Source organism: Podarcis gaigeae (assembly GCF_964106915.1).
Source record: "Podarcis gaigeae genome assembly, chromosome: 1".
Classification (NCBI taxonomy): Eukaryota; Metazoa; Chordata; class Lepidosauria; order Squamata; family Lacertidae; genus Podarcis; species Podarcis gaigeae.
In genome coordinates this window covers 72,759,684-72,779,541 of record NC_139678.1, presented here as the reverse complement: position 1 = coordinate 72,779,541, position 19,858 = coordinate 72,759,684, and the positions used below count along the sequence as shown (strand labels likewise).

At 40.1% G+C, this 19,858-nt stretch overlaps 2 protein-coding genes across 7 annotated transcripts in view; one reads left to right on the top strand and one right to left on the bottom strand.

The window, feature by feature from the left end:
* The window catches only part of SERGEF (secretion regulating guanine nucleotide exchange factor), a 122,501-nt gene extending 102,748 nt beyond the window's left edge, over nucleotides 1-19,753 (top strand). Inside the window, exon 12 of one of the 2 annotated variants that reach the window (XM_083714665.1) lies at nucleotides 1,719-19,753. The gene's annotated coding sequence lies outside the window, so the exon portion shown is untranslated. Of the gene's footprint in view, nucleotides 1-609; nucleotides 1,310-1,718 lie in introns of those variants that run through there. The other variant, XM_083714667.1, reaches the window with a different exon arrangement.
* KCNC1 (potassium voltage-gated channel subfamily C member 1) overlaps nucleotides 2,705-19,858 on the bottom strand; it is a 123,151-nt gene continuing 105,997 nt past the window's right edge. Inside the window, exons 3-5 of one of the 5 annotated variants that reach the window (XM_083709215.1) lie at nucleotides 7,329-7,517; nucleotides 4,855-4,907; nucleotides 2,705-4,029 (exon numbers count right to left, since the gene is read on the bottom strand). In XM_083709215.1, coding sequence (XP_083565341.1) covers nucleotides 3,970-4,029; nucleotides 4,855-4,907; nucleotides 7,329-7,517 — 302 coding nt within the window. In that variant the 3' untranslated portion in view covers nucleotides 2,705-3,969. Of the gene's footprint in view, nucleotides 4,908-7,328; nucleotides 7,518-19,858 lie in introns of all 5 variants that reach the window. The other 4 variants (XM_083709214.1, XM_083709216.1, XM_083709217.1 and 1 more) reach the window with 4 other exon arrangements.

The window sequence follows — 19,858 nt, the reverse complement described above, 5'->3', positions numbered from 1 at the left end:
ATGCTGGGGGAAAGAGTTCATCTAATAAAGCATCTTTCAATAAAAACAACTCTAGAGGTGACCTCTAGTCCAGAGGACTTCAAGCCATGGGGGGATGGGGACAGAATCTCGCTTAGATTCTTTTGGACAGTTCAAAGTTGGGTTCTCTTGGTAGTATCCATGTATGCAAAGCATGCACTAAGCTGTAGCCTGCTAGAATGATTTATTGAATCAAAGTGAAAGCTGTAATATTGCATATATGTATGTATGTGTCTGTGTATGTTTTCAAAGCACTCATATCTTGCCCTTTCTAGTAAAAGACATAGCATTTTTGTGCTTAGTTGCATAGATTCATACAGTTGGAAGGGATGCCCCTAAGTAATTTCCTGCAGGCTGTGTATCCTAAATCTGTGGTACCCAAAATAGAGATCTCTAACCTTTTTTGGGGGGATGGAGGGGGTTGAGGGTGTAAGGGAAACTCTAAGGAAGAAAATGTCATATCCTCCTCAGACAGCTTAGTTGGGTAAATTTCTGTGGTTTTTGAAATACCTTGGGTATTTATGTACCTCTCTTCATGATGAGATAATGACACCCCTTTTTATTTGAATTAATTTGTCGTCCTTTTTGCAGCACTAATAATCACACTGTTTCTGGGGAGGAGGCAGAGAGAGTAAAAGCATAGTCCTAACTATTCTACTCAGTTTTGTTTAATTTAATGAGGTTTACTAGTTGGACTAGTCTGAGGTCCCTTCCGACTCTGCTTTTGTATACCAATAGTCTGTGTGACTGTTTCCCTCTCCCTGCCTCTACTGGTTACAAAAGATACTACAAAAATGCATTGCGTCTCTAGTACTTAATTCACATTAAGAACCTGACCTTATTAAAGGCTTGCTATTGCTTGGGTAAGTGCGGACTGTGAAATTGTTTCAATGAGAAAGTAGCAGGTAGGATGGTTTGTTTGAAATCAAAGAAAAACCATTGCTTTATTTGGAGCGGTGAGGAGAAAAGAAGGGCAACCATCACATGAGTGTTGCCTTGGGGTGCTTTCATCCTATATACTTCAGTGCTCAGCTCAATTCTGAGTTTTCTTGCTTTATCTCTGCTCTGTTTCCTTTGAGTCCTGGCATGCTCATTTGTCCTAACAACCATTCCTTTCAGTGATCGTATTTTCTTTGTGCCTGTGAAACTTTAAAGAGAGTGAGAGCGAGAGCAATTTATATGAAAAATCATTTTCTCCTAGATTAATGGCCATTACGCTTGACTCTTATCACAGTGTCATTAGCTAGAATCTTTTCTGGAGTGAGAGAATAAAAGAAACCACTTTCCTGACTGGCTTTTGCAGAATTATCCCACCATACATCATGTGTCACACCAGTTCATGGAAAATACAATGGGTTTGCTGCTTAAAGATGCCAAGGGTGTTAATCTGCTACATGCAGCTACCGTGTCCAATTTTATATCTTTCTAAAAATCAGTGGCTCATCTGAGCCTCATATACCAGAAGGGTGAGGCTTGGGGATCATTTAATTTAGATGGAGTAGATTCTGTTGGAAATACACCTTCCCACCTCTTAAAATGATGTGCTGTTTCTGAAATACATTAGCCGAATAATAATTCAAGATTCTTTAGAATTTGATATTCTGTTGTAGGACTTCAATTGAGAACATGATAACCACTACACAGATCGCTTGTGGATTTAAAGTTGCTGTTACTCATATTGTTATCCTCTTCCTAAACAGGGTAGAGAGAGGTTGCCACACAATCCCTTTTCTGAAGATCATGCATGGATTTCCTGAAACCTAAGCACAAATCAATATATTAGTTTTGATAAGGAAAGTCTTGTGGCTTTGGGTTGACTTCATTAAGCGATTTCCCCTGCTGCTCTATCCCATCATGATCTCTAATTTTGAAACTGGCCTCCTGACTGTACCATCTGTTATCCATAACCTTATAACAAATCCATGTTCTTCTGTGATTGATCTTGGAGCCTGTTCCAACTTAAGTTCAAACGTGTCATGCTTCTACACATACACCCGCTGTAACGTGGGACTCATGGCTATCACTCACCATAAATCATTGGGAGAGGGGGAGGCCTGTGGATCTCACAGTGGATGAGAGCTCCATTAGTTCCCATTTTGCATGTTAACATCAGAAATGAGGGGGGGGGGGGAGTGTGACCAATTCATGCTTTCCCCACTCTATTAAATGTTAGAACCAGGCTACTAAGATAATAACTGGAAAAGCATATCTCCTATTATATTTGAATGGATTCAGAAAATTTGGTTCATAGTTAATATGATTAAGCTAACATTGCAAAGGAATACCTATAAACCAAGTTTATTCTACAACATTTCCTGTTCAAATATATACTTCTCATACCAACTAGTAGTTCCAACTAGTAGTATTTTCTTCCAGAGATGTTTGGTAGAGGTATTCAAACAGTGAATTTGTAACCCTTGAAGAAATACCTTGCATGGGATGTTCAAACTACAAAAATGATGTTGACAAGCAATCTCTATATCTTACTCTTTGAATCCCAAATGAAATATTATAGCTCCCCCCCATGAGTCTCTGTTACTACCCTTAATATTTGACAGCTTTAGACATAACTCACTATTTCCTAAAATTATTTTGCTCTTGATCCCTTTTAAAGGCTTACATGATGTGGGTTGCTGTTGTAAAGTGGAGAATTTAAGAGAACCACAGAAGAAAACCCAACTTCACATTATCATCTAAAAAGCCAAACTTTTATTATTAAAGGGGAAAGAAGAGAGGGAGCAAAAGAGACCTACATAACTCTACGTTATACCTTCCATTTGTTATATTTATTAGTGTCGTGAAGACTGTAGACACGAGTTGTATCAAGGATTTGGAGGAACCAGTTGATGATGCAGTCACCAATTTTGCCATTTTAGAAGCAAATTAAAATCAAGCTTCTTTTATATTTCCACTGGGAGTCTTGTATTTATTCATGATTTCAGAAGTGTATCTGGAAACCTCTGATCATTTTAGAAAAGAATTCTGATTTACACTGTACAGCAGGCATTGAAACCATGATACAAAATTTATTTCATGCTAGGATTTGTTTTGCATAACATTGTGCATGCATTTTACTCAGAAGTTCTAAATTGCATACAATGCCATCATCTTGTTTCTTAAACTCTGAGACAAGCTTACACTTGAGTAGCTTCCTGATTTGTATACTGTAAGTCCCAGATTTTCTGATTTTTCTGATTATTATTTTTTAAAAAAACATTTTGTTGTTGTTAAATTCATCACTGATTACGTAATGTGAACAATTTGCCATGAAGGGTCTTCACATTGGATCTACACACCAATAAAATACAACATAACCAGAGCTGGAAAATAAGTCTAGACCAGCTGTTACCATCAGGTCCAAGAGTTGGTCCCATGTTTCACAAGCATGCCAACAAAAACAGACAGGAAAAGAAAGTTGTTTGTACAGTTTACACAATTCTAGTTGAATGAAAAGTTCTTGATTGTTTTTTTCATGTTAATGTGATGTATTTATGAAGGCTTGGTCAATATGACCGCCCGATTCCACTTTTAAAACCATTAACTCTTTTTATCTTGTATACAAAAAGAAGCAATCCATAGCAAAGGAATGTACGGTTTTAGAACATTTTACAGTTTGGCTACAACAATGTATGTAAAAGTAAAGAGCTTTGACAGAAAATAGATCACTTTGCCTCCCACCCCCCCTTTAAAGTTACTCATACAATTGCAGGTTTTTTTGTTTTCATGCAATTCATGCTATGGAACAACAAAAAAAAATCTATCATTTGTTACATTTTGGCCATAGAAAAAGCCTGCAAATCTACTTATATCTGTGAAACCACATAGAATCATCCTGCAAACTTGCATGGAGTGAGATTACATTTGTCCAAATGAGGAGGTCTTCTATGCCTGCACAGTTCCACCCAGACGTTTACAAGCCATCATTGTCCATCTCGTTCTCTCCATGTCAAGTCACTTTGACTGCCTCTGTTGGCATATATTTAGCAATGACAGGACTTTCTTTGCAAAGATCTGCATGTAAAGAATATAATCAATACTTGAGCTTCTCTCCTGCGCTTTTCAAATCAAGCTGGGTGTTTTAAAGGAAGGAGGACTAAGGTGGAAAGAGCTACATGCAGAGGCAGCCAGTTTTCTTCTCCGCCAGTACTTTTTCCCATGCAGTCAGCCAGCCAGCTAGAGACCTCTCTACAGTGTATCTTATTGCTTTCAACATAGAATAGGCGCCCATGCAAAGTTTCATCCTACTGCGTGTGTTTTGCTCAAACTCCTGCAGGGTTCCTATGGCTCAAAAATATCCTGAGTAAAGCAAAATCTTCAATCGTTGGCAAGTTTCAGCATTGGCCTGAATGCCTAACCCATTCCATAAGAGCCAGTGGATCCACCATTAGCCAAGAAAAAGCACATACCAGCCTGATGCAACCTTAGAGGAAACTACATGATGCATCCACCTTCTTGTCTTATGTTCCAATATCATGCAGTGTTATGGCCCGCCAAAGCTACTAATGCCCACCTAGTGTCATCTCAGCGCTACCGATCAAGGATGTTGTCAGTGTAAGCGTTACTAAAACCAGTAGTAACACCGTCCCCATGAGATGCTACCGAGAGACAGACCGCTTCAATCATCATCATCATCATTTGCATTATATTGTGACAGCTCATAGGTCAATTAGAAAGAATAGCATTTCTTTTTCTTTCTTTTTTCTTTCTTTTTTTAGTATTATGATTTAGACCATTCTCTGCTACTGATCCATGCTACAAAATGGATGGGATGGGAGACCAAGAATGTCTCGTTGGGCTAGGAGAATTGTAGGGTGCAGGCTTTGAGGATAATCCTACCGCTTTTCCACTTATGCCAGCTATGCTGTTAAGACTCCGTGACATTTCATAACCTTCATTTAAAAAGAAAAAAAAATGCAAAAATACAGCATTGGATCAACAACAGAATGGTCAACAAAGTAGCCAGATCAGTAGCATCCTCATGCTTTGACATGCTGAGAGTAGTATCCCTTGCAACATGACCATGTCAGAAGCAATCAGAAAATGGTGGAGAGGGGAAATGAACTCCTTTCCCTTGGATGGAAACCCTCTACTATAATGTAGGCAATGCCATAAAGCAGCTGGAAGAAATAAACACCCCATGTTCTATATAGCTACATATCACATTATCTGAAGGTTGGGCCCCCTAAAAAGATGTCTTTATAACATAAAAGCCCATCCGAAAGCAAAAGCAGTTATTATGTTGCTATAGAGATACTACTCAGTTTGTTTACCAGTATTGTTGCATGCATTTGTTTTCCTTTCCCCTCTGCCAGTTTTTAGACATGCACAAAACAGCTCAGCAAATTATAGACAGTAAGACAATCTAGGAAATGAAATTTGGTTGGAACACAAAAGGTATATATACACACCCTCCCACCCCTCAAACAGGCCAACAATATGCTGACATTTTATACTTCTTTAGTTAGCTGGCTCTACTTTCACTCAACAGGCAGAGCCTGGTTCTTGTGCATCATAGGAACTACACTTTTTTAAAAAAAAATCCCCAGTGAGATGACACTTTGCAAAGTCTCAGAATACACTGAAGCAAGAACCAAAAGAAGAAGAAGACTCCAGTTGAATGAAAGTGGCCAACACCTATCCAATACAGAATCAGATATAAAACACTTTGCTACAAAGGGAATTTTCAGCAGAGATACTTTCAAATGAAAGTACAATTATCCTACTATATCTTATCATCAATAGGCTTTGAAGTTAGAATTACAGCTGCTCTATTTCTACAACTGGCATTTATTCATAGTCTCTCCCTACCGACATGCAATACATCCTACAGTTTCTGTAGAGTACGACCCTGTGCCATGGATTTCACTCTACCATATTTGCAGTTGGTCAATATGCAGTGTTACACTCTATGGCCACAATTCATTGTTGTTGTTTTTGGTGGGGGACACCCAAAACTTGGCATGCTCTTATATGGGAACAAAAGTATTCGGCAACCATTCACAGAAAGCTCCACAGGCACATCGGAGCCTCCGTCCACATGCTGGAGTTATCAGACCAGGGCGTATGTATACTACACTGAAATGGATTTAAATGATATGCTTTACGTATCTAAGCATGTGCTTGATAATCTCTTAGAGTGAGTATTAATTTGTTTGCATTTTCACCATCATCAGTTCATCCGCTTAAATAAGCCATGGTCTGCCTCCCTCTCCTTATATAGATATATATATATATATGTATATATTTAAAATGCTCTTGTTTTTATTTCAGTAGTAGGTACAGTCGATACGGTCATAAAAGTTTCGTGAAAATATTCAGGGAGATTGGCAACAGGCCACAATAACGAATGCTAACCGTGGTCAAGGCAAATGAATGTGGGAGCCAAAGGAGAGCATAACACTGTCTTCATGGAGTGGTGGCCATTCTTACTGAGTTATGAAAGCTGAATGGGCTAGAGTTTAATGTTATGTGTTGTATATGGATAAGAGATGGCCAAACAATTGTCTTAAGATGCCCGCACTTTCTAAATAGCTGTCATTCCTGGATTATTCCAATCAGGGAGTCTCTCATATTCCTTGGGGAAGAAACTGGAATAGATTAAGGATACTGCTAACTACTGTCTATTGGCACTTGCTGAAATAAACCAACAAGGAAGACTAAGCTGCTTGACACTGTCACAAACATTGCTTTATTTTTGCTTCCCTCCCCACTCAGTGGTTCCCAAACTGGTACCTGCACCCTTAGGGGCACATGAGCACTTGCCAGAGAAAATGTAAAACAACAAAACTTATGCCAAGTGATCGCTCCTTGCATGACATTTGTTAAAGGCCTCTACAAGTGACCTACAAGTGACCTTCTGGAAATTCTGCTGAGCATGTTTGAATTGCCTCCTCCCCTTCGCCTGCCACACATGAAATGGGGGGGGGGTACAGAAGAAAGAGAAGGCGAGAGCTTAAAGAGGTTTTGTAGCAGGTGAAAGAGTTGGAACCATGTTGTCCCACAGCAATTGCAATAGGAAGGTGGAAAGAAGATTGAGCTGTGAAGCCTTGTGTGGCAGCTAAGGTCTTGGGGGCTGGTGCAGGTGAATGCTAGATTTGCACACTAGATGAAATGATTTGCAAAGGGCACACACATTAAAGAGTTTGGGAACCACTGTTCCTAGCCCAGATTAGTAACTTAAAATGCAGGCATCAGGCTGTTATTGTAGCACAATAAGCCCCGATCTAAAACAAGCTCACTACTTATCAGTAAGTACTTTATCTCTTAAACTATGTTACTATCTATGTGATTACAGGACCTCATCTACATACCCTTTCTTATTCCTCCATCAGGCGGGCAGGGATATTCCCCGGTTGATAAGAGGAAGCAAGGTCCATATCTCTCCCGAGTGCCAGAACGGGTAAAGGGCAGGCCTTCCTCGGGTGACATAGCCTGGTCTATGTGGGGGCAGTCTTCATTTGCCAGCGCCGCCTTGGCCACCTCCCCATTCAGTTTCGAATCTTCAAACATATAAGCAGAAGGCTATTGAAACACTAAGAATGGTTTTATCAGAACGAAATCTGTTGGTAGGGTTCAATAGCTAAAAGGTGAGATAGAAAAAGGAAAAAAAAAGTAGCACATTTGCCCTAGGTATGTTGGAGGTGTGCAGCGCACCAAATGAAATTTCTTTTCTTTTCTTTTTTTCCGAAAAGGAAAAGAGTGAAAGGGGAAAACAGAATGTTAGCTTGTTAGAAACAGGGTAGCTTTGGCTCCTAGCTCTGTGAGCAGGTCTGCAATTAGAAACGTGATTATATTTAGCATGATGGAAGATGGCACCCAAATTTTCTGTTTCTCAATAAACTTCCTAGAACTCAACAACTTTGGAGACTGGCACTGATGATGATTCTTTTTTTGTTTTGTTTTTGTGGCATTCTAGCTTTGCTGATTTATACCTGTTGTGGTGCATTTCTCAGGAAATAATCCTTACACAAGTTGCTTCTGATTTGTTTCCATTTTGGTTTACACAAAATGGTGGCACACATTTAAGACAGATGCACACAGAGGACACAATGGGATATGACAGCAGAACATGGATTCTTTACAATAAAAATCCATTTGCTGAAGTTGTCTTCAAAGACATACTTTTTTTTTTTTGCCTTTTGCAACGGCAGCACAGGATGGTACCTCAAGATAATCAAGCAGCTGATGGGATTTGAAAACAAACGTACATTGCAGATGATAATAGATGGCTTTTAAATGTGTCCATTTCAATCAACATGTTTCCATGAGAACAGACTTTTTCCTCTGTGTGACTTGCTTCACATTCTCAAAGCAATTTAAAGTGCTCTTCTAACATTTTAAAGTGCAAAGAATATATTGAATATATACTTGGAATATGGCACAGTTCAGTTGGAATGTTTTGGCCATAGAGGGATCACCAGGCATAAATGTAAACCCTTTCTTTTGAGTGGCGTAGCACAGATAGCTGCAGCATTCAAAGCCTCGGTTGCACAATGCTTATTACATAAAGATAATTGGACAGACATGGCAGGTGATCCTATAGAGTTTAAATTAAAGGGGCAGTGTATAGAACAACGATTCTCATGACAGATCAATATTCCTTGCTCACGATAGATGTCAACAATCAATATACCTTCCTCAAGGCACTTCGTAGCTTACACTAGCTCGCAGATAGTGATTAATAAAATCAACCCAGAGGGATAAAAGAGAACACAGAACAATCAAAGATATTTGATATGAATTAACTAGCCAACCATTGTTGCTCTTTATAATTTGAAGAGCAGGATGTACATAAACAGCATTGTAAGGTTTCTTAGTTCTATTCGTACAAACAGCTCTTTAATTTGCCAGCTTTAGGGATGAAGGGGAGTTCTGAATCCACTTATGCAAATCTGCTCCACTTCACTGTAGGGAGGAGTTGCAGTGGACCACGTGGCCACCCACTCCCTCCAGGGGCGGGGGGACAAAGAACCGCATCACCAGGAGGTTCCTGGCCACGTCATTGACCAGCCAGCCAATCCACTGACTGGGGAGGCGTGGCTGGGCCCCATTTAAACCAAGGCGTGAGCCGGAGAGCTTCCTCTCAGCTTGCTTCTTCAATCTCCCACCCTCCCTCCCTCCCTAATTTGCACGTGTCAATCTTGGCCTTGCTATGGACCTTGGTTGGTCGCCGTTGAGGGGCCTGGTAGGAATATTTCCACTTGGCAAATTGGCATGGGCCATTTGGTTTGCGCCTACCTTGTAGCAATTGTCACAACTTTGTAAGGGTTGGCAGTTAGGCATTGGTTGATCTTATGATGGGGGAGGGAAGGTGTGGCCATCACCTGCCCCTCCAAGCTTAAGGGTATTCCGTTAAAGGAATCTGGGGGTGTGGATCTTGTCCAAAGCCCGGGGCGGGGCTAGGGCCATGCCACAACCCCTTCGGGATCCCTGGGGCAGCTCGAGTCGGTTTGCATTGACGGGGCTCCCCCTACCAGTGGTTGACCCTTACTGGACTCCCTGCGTGATGGGCAGGAGTCAGATATAGTCGAGTCAGTCCAATGCCTAAGCCAATACTGCTCACATTCTGTAACCAATAAAGTTGCGCCCTTGTGTTTTATTCACCATCGAGGGGGTGGTTTCGGGGTCTTGACACACAATAAGTGTAATGGGTAGGGAAAGGACCCGATACCTTGGGAAAGTTCCTTTGCTCATTGCATTCTCATAATACTACACCTACCATACTCGCTGCACGGCCCATGCTGGGCAACAAATTGCCAGTGCTTCTGATGGGGACTGAATGAAAGAGTTGGAGGAATTGACAAAGTGCTAACTAAATGCAAGCAGGGAGTGACCATCCTGAAGATGTACCACAGCACCTGTAACTTTTCTAATGCATTTTTTTTTAGTTTGATATGTGGAAGACAAATATAATATGGAAACAGAAACATTGCATTGAGCAGCAATTTCATCTTTTTCTACTGAAAAGTGAGTTTGAGCTGTTGTGCATTAGCAAACACAAACAGCTGATCCATAACTATCTGAATGTAATTGGACACTGCTGCATATGAACTCTCATCAACCTTCATGCCAGGGATAGAGAACCTGTAGCCTTCCAGATGTTGAACTTCCAACTCCCATCATTCCACTTGGCCATTCTGGCTGGAGCGGATGGGAATTGAAATCCAACAACATCTGGCTTCCCAGTCCCTGCTGCATGCCAATTTGCTTGCATCAATTGTGCCTATGGCATAAAAAATGCAGATTGTGGTTATTATGTTTCTGTTAATGTCCTCAAATTGAAAAGTGACTCTTGGGTTTGGGGGAAGTTTGGGTCCTCATAAAGGTATACCTAGGAAGCACCTAGTGTGGCTTATGGCCTTATAATAACATTTAATGGACACTCTGGAATCCCCTACGAAAGCCAAACAAAGCACTCAAGGAACATAATACAGAATTCTATTACAGATGAAGCTTCCTATAGTTAAAACATAATACTACAAGAGAACAACTGAGTGGTAATTTATCAAAATGAGCAAACCTTATCATGTGCAACTGCCACACATGTGCTGCATTTGTGTGTATTGGAGGCTAGGGGAAAGGACTCATAGCATTCTTCTATCCCAACATACAGCATGTAACATAGCGTGTTATATATATTTCATGCAAGCCCTTCCCTTCAAAAAAGATTGGGGAGCTCACATTAAGCATTTATTTGTAAATATATATCACATGTAATGTTCTAGATATGGTAGGAGTTGTTGATTTGGGGATAATTTTGCTGAGGGGGAAGATGACAAGATCTTATTCACCTGCCCTGAGTTGGTAACTATGAACTTTATTCCAAAATGCAAGTGTAGTAATGGTACGCCAATAAACCAATTGATTCACTGAGTTTGTTGCATTCATCACTGGTTATGCTTTACTCCCTGTCTCACTGAATTGCTCATAAGCAAATTCCAACCCTGGCTGGGGGACACAATTAGCATTGGTGCAATAGCCAGGGATTAACCTGATATACACTATCCTTGAATGGGTGGTGTTTGTCTTCTCTCCTAAAGAATTAAAGCTGGGTGAGGGGCACCTCTGTACGTGGTTGTGTTCAGAAATTCAGAAGGTTTCTGTTACATGGTCAAGCAGTAACGGTAAAGTTGTATTAAGATGAGCTTTCCCATATCCCAGAATTTATTTCAAGGGGCCAAACAATGATAAGCAATTTATTCAGTGAAAAGTATAAAAGAGGGGGGACTGGTGCAACATTCTGTGTCAAAGACTTAACATATTTAGGAAAACATATTCCAGGACATCCTTCTCCTCCTCCATTTCCTCCTGACATAATTCAGGCAAATGATAGGCTGATATTAAATAAAAAATTGCAAACTATGATTGGTGCTTTCCTTCCAGATGCACAGATTGCTGACTCAGAAGTAATGTCAAACTATAGTTTGCCTAAACCAGGAAGTCAGGGAAGGAATTGAAGTGTGTAAAGCAGAGCTTTCCAAACTATGTGTTGTGACATGTTAGTGTGTTAGCTGCACTGTGCAGGTGTGTCACACAAATGCTGTTATAAGGGTTAAGTTTAACCTCTGGTTTGCTCGTAAAACTGAAATTACTGTGTTGCAAAATGATGCATGTCTAAAAAGTGTGTCACCTACATGAAAAGTTTGGAAAGCTCTAGTGTAAGGGAAGTTCATGACCCTACGGCTCAGACAAATGTCAAACCATCATTTGACTGTTTTGTCCAAGCCATGATAACCTTGGAATATGTGCCACAATCAAGTTTTATTAGTGTCTTCAATTTTAATAATATGGGAAGTTGGTGGGGGAATTAAAAAATGGAGTTTAATGTGGGATTCAATTAATAAGTCCTATTAGCGGAATCCTACACAAGGAGTTCTGCTTGTGCAACAGGGCTTCCCCTGGGCATGCCCTGTCAGAATGATCAACATAGTGCAAAGTTATGCCCACTATGGTTCTTTGGGATGCATTCAGCTAAGTTTTATTCAGAAATAAATGGACCTAACTTACTCATGTTCATTCATTTCAGTGAGGCTATTCTGAGTAAAACTTAGTTGAATACCACCCTTTGGGAGGAATTCCACATTGCACTAAGATGATCATGATGTCAGAACAACCATTTTGGCTTGACAAATGGCTTCTCTTCCCCCCATAAGCTGTTCTGGACAGGTGTGGGGGGGTTTTCTCCTGATCCCTCCAAGCCAATTTCTGGTTGTGGGGGTGCCCAGGGTGAGGAGATGGGGAAAGTTCCCTTGTGCAAGCAGAAGTCCTCTTGAGTTGAATCCTAACCTTTAGAAGCTTGAGGAGTGAGGCTGCAATCCTACCCTCACTTGACCAGGAATAAGTCCCACTGAATTTTTGATGAGAGCTAAAAGTTCAGATTAATCAATCAATCTAAAACTGATCCTGTATCTCTTAGGCATGCTGAGTAATTACAGAGTTCTTAAGAGTATTAACCTCTGTTTTGCACCATAATAAACTGAGGGCAGGTTGCTTCCCTATCAGCTTCAAAACATAAATACTAGACCTATGATGTAAAAAGCTTATTTAAAAATAATAAAATGGTGATTCAACCAACTACTTGCCTAGCTTTTGTAATGTGTGAGGCTACACTCTTTGGTCAAATTCTCACCACTATATTACTATAAACAGTCATTGCTTCCTCTAAGGAATTCTGGGAGCTGTAGTTTTATAAGGATGCTGTCGGAAGACCTCTCTTCCCCTCACAGAGCTACAATTCCAAGGTTCCTGTAAAAAAGGATTAATTGTTAAATCACTCTGTGAATTGTAGTTTGTATACGCTGGGGAATAGGGTATTAACAATTCTTCGTACCCTTAATAAATTACAGTCTTGCCTGTTTAAAGTGGTATCACAGTGCTTTCAATATTTGGTGGGGATGTGGTCTCCCTGTGTATTTAGGATTTATGATTTATAATGCTGTCTGGCTGAACTGTAAATACTTTTTGCTCCCCCAGCCCCCGCTCTCCATTTATGTAGTTATATATAATGTATTTTCTCTTCTTCATCCAAAACAATGCTTACAAATATACACCAAAGGAGAATGAGGACATAAACCCAAGATTTTTCTCCTGAGACTTGAACACAAAACTACCTGTAAATTGATTGTTCTCTGAAGATTTACTTTGTAGAAAATAAAATGTGTGTTTTCAGGCAGGCTCTAATTCAGCAAAATATCCCATTTGGTTTGTGCACGAGACCATGTTCAAAGATGAACACTGGATATTTATGTATGCCAGAGCTTGGGAGGGATTCAAAAGGACAAAACCCCATGTTCCGTTGTTTGCCTTTGAATGGTGATGACACATTCCAATTCTAACTATGCACACTTTCTTGCAAGTAAGTTCCATTGGAAGACAATGGGGCTCACTTCCAAGTAAACAGATTTAAGGATGGGTTACCAGCACACAAGAGCTACATCGATCATAGATTATATCACAGAAGAATTACAGAGGAAGATACAGTAAACCACAGACAGGTAATGATGAGATGATGAGATGACAGCTTGGAGAGAATATGGATGTAAGTACAGCTGGGAGAGTTAGAGTTTGACAAAAGCTATGGTGTAAGTGATTTTGAAACCAGGAGCGAGATTATTGTTCAGCCAATATGTTCTTGAAATTTTCTGCTGGAGAGCAATGCAAATTAACTTGTTTTCCATGCAGACAGTACTAAAGAGAGCAACTTAGCCAGTTAGTGCCATGTCGCATCAAGTACTTACTTTTTTTCTTTGGGCATTAATACCTTTTGCATCAGGTTTTGTGTGTCACAACCTCAATGGAGTTTACCTAGTCTGTGACATCCCTTGTTGTTTTGATTTAATGAACTGTATTCTAATGTCCTCTGTTGCCCAACATGGAGCTCAGGTTGATAGGAATTGAAGAAAAACATCAGAATATAAAATGTGACAGTCTGTAACATATATAAGTTGCAAGCAACATACAGTAAGAAAAAAAACAAATAGTGAGAAAGAGAGAGAGAGAAAAAGAGAAACATGAAGAACATGTAAAAAACTTAATTTGTTACTTAATTTGTTACTACACAGCAATTGCGTTGATTTTTAGCTATCCCAAAACTGTACAGTTTTAATGTAATATATACATAGAGTTTTTATCAGTGCTGTCATTTTTTTAAAGCCTTATATTTTTTTTTTGTATATTTTAAAATGCACTTTGATGTCATCTGCATACCATAGACTTTATGCTGGCAGAATTTAGCTTAGCATGCTAAACCCAGAGGCCCTTAAACCCAACCTACCTGTGAGTATTTACTCACCAAAGTGTTGGACTGGATCCCTCCAGGAAGTGTAGGTCTCAATAAAGGTACTTCAGGGAATAATCTCTCACAAACCTTATTGGCCAACGCTGTGACCTCCCTCCTAGACAATACCACCATTTAGAGGCACTGTTTCTTGGAGTGAGGTGACATGTTGGTTTACTGAAATCTGGAGACAAGGGGTCAAAATGTGAAGGTCAGGCAGTCTTTCTTTGACAGGTGACTCTGGAAAGGTGCAATCCTGAAAAAAATGTTGTTCCTGGAAGCACTTTCCTTCCAAAAATGTACCTCAGAACCAGAGGTGGTCTTGCAGTACTTACAGCCTCACTCACAGTAGTACTGTACCTATGAAATCAAACTAAAATTATAGTAGTTTCATAGTAGGATGCTATAGTCAAAGAACAGGTCAGGTATCTGGGGATATTTTACTGTGCTGCCTAACATAGCAGGGAGAGATAATCATTGCAGAAGCTACCTCTCCAAGGTACCTCTCCACTTAAGATCTTACAGCAACACCCTCCGACTTGAGTTTCAGTCTTAGGTAATAAATAACTACAATATGATGATCTGTAGAATATGAAATGTATGCCATTCAAGGAGCAGAGATGACTGTGAAGGACCACGAGGGCAGAAATGGTTTTGTTTTATGAAAGCAACAAGTACAGAAAGACTTTGGTTGAAGTTTACATCATGTATAAAATAGTAAGAAGTACACCAAGACTTGAGTTCCACACAAAAACCCCATTTGTTTGTTTTTGTTGCTGTATAAACAGCCAGAATTTGTTCTGTGCATAAGCAGTAATGTAGTAGTGATTTACTACAGTATCCAAAATTCAAATGATCAGGTCTTCAGCTCCCCATTTTTAAAAGTAAAAAAAAGCAAAGGCATTGCAAGGACTGATTTCTTTTAAAACCCTGAAAAGCTTTCAGTGAGACCACTATTTTGCAAATGATTTTCTTGGCTCTGCCTATAGCCAATAAAATTTGTCAGACCCTGCGGTGATGTCAATTTACCTCAGTGCAGAAGGTCATAGCTGTCATAGCTTGTCATAGTTGTCAATGTAATCTGTATTTGCCCCACTGTCAGTGGGCAAATGGCTTTGTGGGATGTCACACAAGGAAGAACTCCTCATTTTCCACCTGCTCATTTCATTTGGGTGACTGGCATTCATACTCATTAACACCAGTCAGTAAAATATCTTAGCTGCACTGTGCTCCTTGCAAAGCATCAAACTATGGGTAGACAATTATCCAGTTTTGATAGTTAAGGGCTCAGAATACAATAGCTTCTGTCCCTTAACTACACATGGGGTAAATCAACTAGTAGGATATAAAACCTCATTGATGTAAAATTCCTTTAACACAAGCAGCAGATTTATGTTTCAGCCCTGGAAGCGAAGGTTCAGTATGGTCACTGAACTGTTTTGCTATTAAGTATTGAAATATGAAATATATTGAAGGAGTTCCTGGCACTTTGAGTTTAAAAACTATTTAATTTATTCCAGGTAGTCAAACTAGGTCCGGATGAGCAAAGGTTTTCAAAGGATGGTGCAGGTTCTGTGTCAGGTTTTTTGGCTGGCTGGCTGGGTGGGTGGAATAAAGGTTGAGGGTTGGGGAGGTAGAAGTGTTATTCATTTATTTATTTCATAAAATTCATACTCCCTTGATTCTAAAAAGAAACCCTCAAGATTGTTCCTACTCTTTATTGAGAGAACACAGGCAGAGTGGTAATGCTGATTCAGAGCTGTGTGTTTCTTTAACATCTCAGCACTGATTAAGTCTGAAAACCCCACAAATCTAAGTTACTAAAATCTTCATGCCTTTTTTTTTTAATTGAAGGCCCAGAAATGAGCATACTCTTGTGTGACTTTAAGTGACCAGAAAAATAATGGAGATGCATAATCTCTCCCCCCAGTCCTGATGAGACATCAGGAAAGGTAGGGGTTCTACTACGGTCATGCTGATTTTTGTAATTCATTTTCAAATGGAAAAAAAATAATCTGACTTTATTATGCCTGTTATATTAGCATACTACAAACCTGAACACAGGAATGATTTCACCGACTATGGCGTGTTAAGTGTGGGCTAGGCCTTAGGCCTGGAACTAGTCCAGTTTCCATAAAAAGTTTAGAAATAAAATACAGATAGGTAAATATACATACAGGAAGAGAGGCAGCTCCCTTATTCAAAGCCAGACCACTGATCCATCTAGCTCAGCATTGTCTACACAGACTAGGCAGCTTTGAAAGGTTTCTGGATGAAGGTTTTTCCCAGACCTTGGTGATGCAACCTTCTGCATGCAAATGATGCGCTTTGCCACTGAGCTAGGGCCCTTTCCACAATGTACTGCTACATTCCTTTACGTCCACTAACTTTGTGGGGTTGTACTTATATGCAGCTATGGTCAGGAATCACCCTTCAATAAGGCAAAACAGTTATTTTAATCTTAAAGTAAACTATCACTTATGAGGTAGTGCAATGCAGTAGCATTACTGGTTGTTCCAATTTTAAGTGAGCCACAAAGGCACAGCGATCAAGACTGTCATACAGGAATCTGCACGCTCAGCTTAGCTGAATCAGCACAAGCAAAAAGTAGTCATTCTGTTGATTCTGAGTGCTGAATTCATTCCTGCGTGCCTTATAGACACATATCCTTAGGCAATTCTGAGGTACAGAAAGCATGAAACTACAGCCTATACTTCTCTCCACCTGCAGACCTCTCTATGAGATCTGGTGGGGCCATATTACTCTCTCCAGCATTCTGCGAGTTTTAGCTGTACCACTCAAAAACTCAATAGGGGAATATATATAACTTAACATGGTAGCTCTTTCCATATAAAGGTTTGGGTGCAGAGAACCTGAGTAGGCACTTAGAAAGTGCTTCTGCACTGTAATTTCACTGGTGCTGGCAGTAAGGACAGCTCGGTGGGGTTATTTACATTTAATTCAATATGTCTATTAACACCCAGACCAAAAGAGTCCACTCTGGATTCACAGTAGACTAGAAACTACACTAAAGCTGGTCAGAGTGTTACTAATGTGCCATGTACAGGCTACTCATTAAGTTTGCATCTCCAGGAACTCTGTAATGGTTAGCAATTGGTTCTTATATGATTTACAGAACCAAATAGCAAGTGATCACTGTTGAAGTCTTTATAAAGAAAGAATGGTATTTTCCTTTGTATTGGAAGGCAAAAACCTTTTGGCTTTGTTTTTAACATTCATTGCTGGCACTATCCATCCCTGGTATTGAGCCAGATGAGATTCCCTTTGGCATCTCCTTTCCTCCAAGTGCTGTGCTGCCCAACCCCTAGGAATAACAGTCAGAAGTCTGAGTGTGGTCTACTAGTGATGACTGCAGCAGGCCACTTGCACGCAGACAATGGGTTGTGCAGTGCCAATTTGAGAAAAACAACAATGTCCCTGAATATTATAAACCCCTCACCACAATGCCTTACAACCCTCCCCCAAATAAAATATGCACGTTTTGCTTTAGGCTGCACCAAATGAATGAGTAGGTCCTGTAATCCAACCGAATTAAACAAAGTACAAATGGGCTCTGGAGCTGATGACAAGCAGATACGCATTAAGGTTCACACATGCAAGCTGGCCACATCTTTTCTCCATGTGATCCTTCTCATGTATAGGACTGAATGGCGACCCCTCCATGGGAGCTGGGCTGCACCTAAGTGCTGCTCCAGTCACACACAGACAAAGGCTGATGGAGCAGTTCGGTTCATACTTTCCCACATACAAGAAGAATCACACCAGAGATAACAGGTGGCCATCAGGACTTTTTATGCACAGGGACTGCATGTGAGTTCAGAGCATTCATGAGAACACAGTGGTTCCACACTGCACCATGGATACACAATCTGCCACGATCTCATTGGGCAGTTGGATGTATGTGACATGCTGCTTCATGAGTGTCCTCTTATCCTCCATACTTCGCAGAACCGTAAACCATTCCTATTTACTCATGAAGAAGGTGCTCCATTGCTTTGTGATGGCATTGTGATAAGCATTTGCAACCTGAGGAGAATGGACAGCAAAAACCACATAGGTGTGCGCGCAAAGGGTAGAATAGTAAAGAGGCAGTCATTGCATGGATTGTGGCCAGCCTGGTGCAATGGAAGTCTTTAAATCAAACTAAAGGGTTAACCAAAAACAAAAAAACAAAAACAAAAAACAAACAAACCCACAGCAAAATATAGTGACAAAAATGAAAGCTCTTTACCATCTGTATGGAATATTACAGAGTTCTGCAAAGGAACAAAGTTAAATTTCTGCCATCACTTTCCCATCTCTTGAAAAAAAAAAATCAGCATTTGGCACTGGTGAAGCCACACACACAAAGGAAAGTCACGCTTCTTTTGTGTTCTTTCAATAGCATCCACATGCATGGCTATGAAATGGATAGAGGAGATTTTTCACCCACATGGAGTGATAAATTAGTTTTCCGCCAAAAATAAATAAACATATAAATGATACTGCAAGACCATCATAATTATAAACTGGTTCCTTAAACGTATCCCTCACTACTAAAGTTTAGTATGAATCACTGTATAAATGACTTTTATCGCAATATATCCCAATGGGAAGTATCTTTTAAAAATAGGCTGAAGGTTGCATATGGCTGCAACCAATGCTTGTTTCACCGGCCAAAATAATTTGTGTTTATTATGTTTAAAACTACTATTTCCCCCCACAGAATTGGTCAATGATATTCCATGGGTAGAGGTAGATTATGGGGTTGAAGTGATCAGATCAAAGCCCTGTAACTTTGTGTGCTCTTTGAGGAGTCTCATAAAACTGAGATAGTCCCATAACTAACCACTAGCCATGGGATATTATAATATATTCCATGATGACTAGTATTTTTATTCCCCACCCCCAATGTTGAACTAATATGAAATATAGTTTAGTCTGACTGGGAATATTTTCTTATTGCTGTCATTTATCACTATAATTAACAAATAATCATAATAAAGTACCCTGTGAGATTATCGCTCATGGCTCTTCAGAATAAGTCTGCACAAAATGGTCAATGTTCTCCCCTTTTCAGTCAGCCTTTACTGTGAGGAGGGTTGAAGGAGCTGTAGACTGTGGACCTTTTGTGAGAAGGCATTGATGCTCCTCCTGTTCAGAGCTCTAAATGCTAAGCTTCCATGTTGATTATGTCGCTACTTGTAACAAAACTGGTTGGGTCGATTGATGTGGAATAAACACCCTTACATTTAGCCTTGTTCCCTTCTGAATCACATTGTGTTTCTGTGGGAAGTCTAAGCTATCATTCTAATGGGTGGCTAACCATCTGAAAAAAATACACGGTTGTCTCATGAAATCTGCATGTATTGATGTAAGTTTATCCTTTAAGGAGGCACCTGGTTTCTCTAACGTAAATGGTGTTCTGCAACTCAAAAAGCATCTAGGAACAAGTGGGGGGGGGAAATATCCAGGGGGTGTGGGAATTGTGTACTTGTGTGTGCTTGTTTTGCTGGGCAAGACCTGCGCCCTTGGCTCCCAGTATGCCAAGAAGCATTTCGCTTA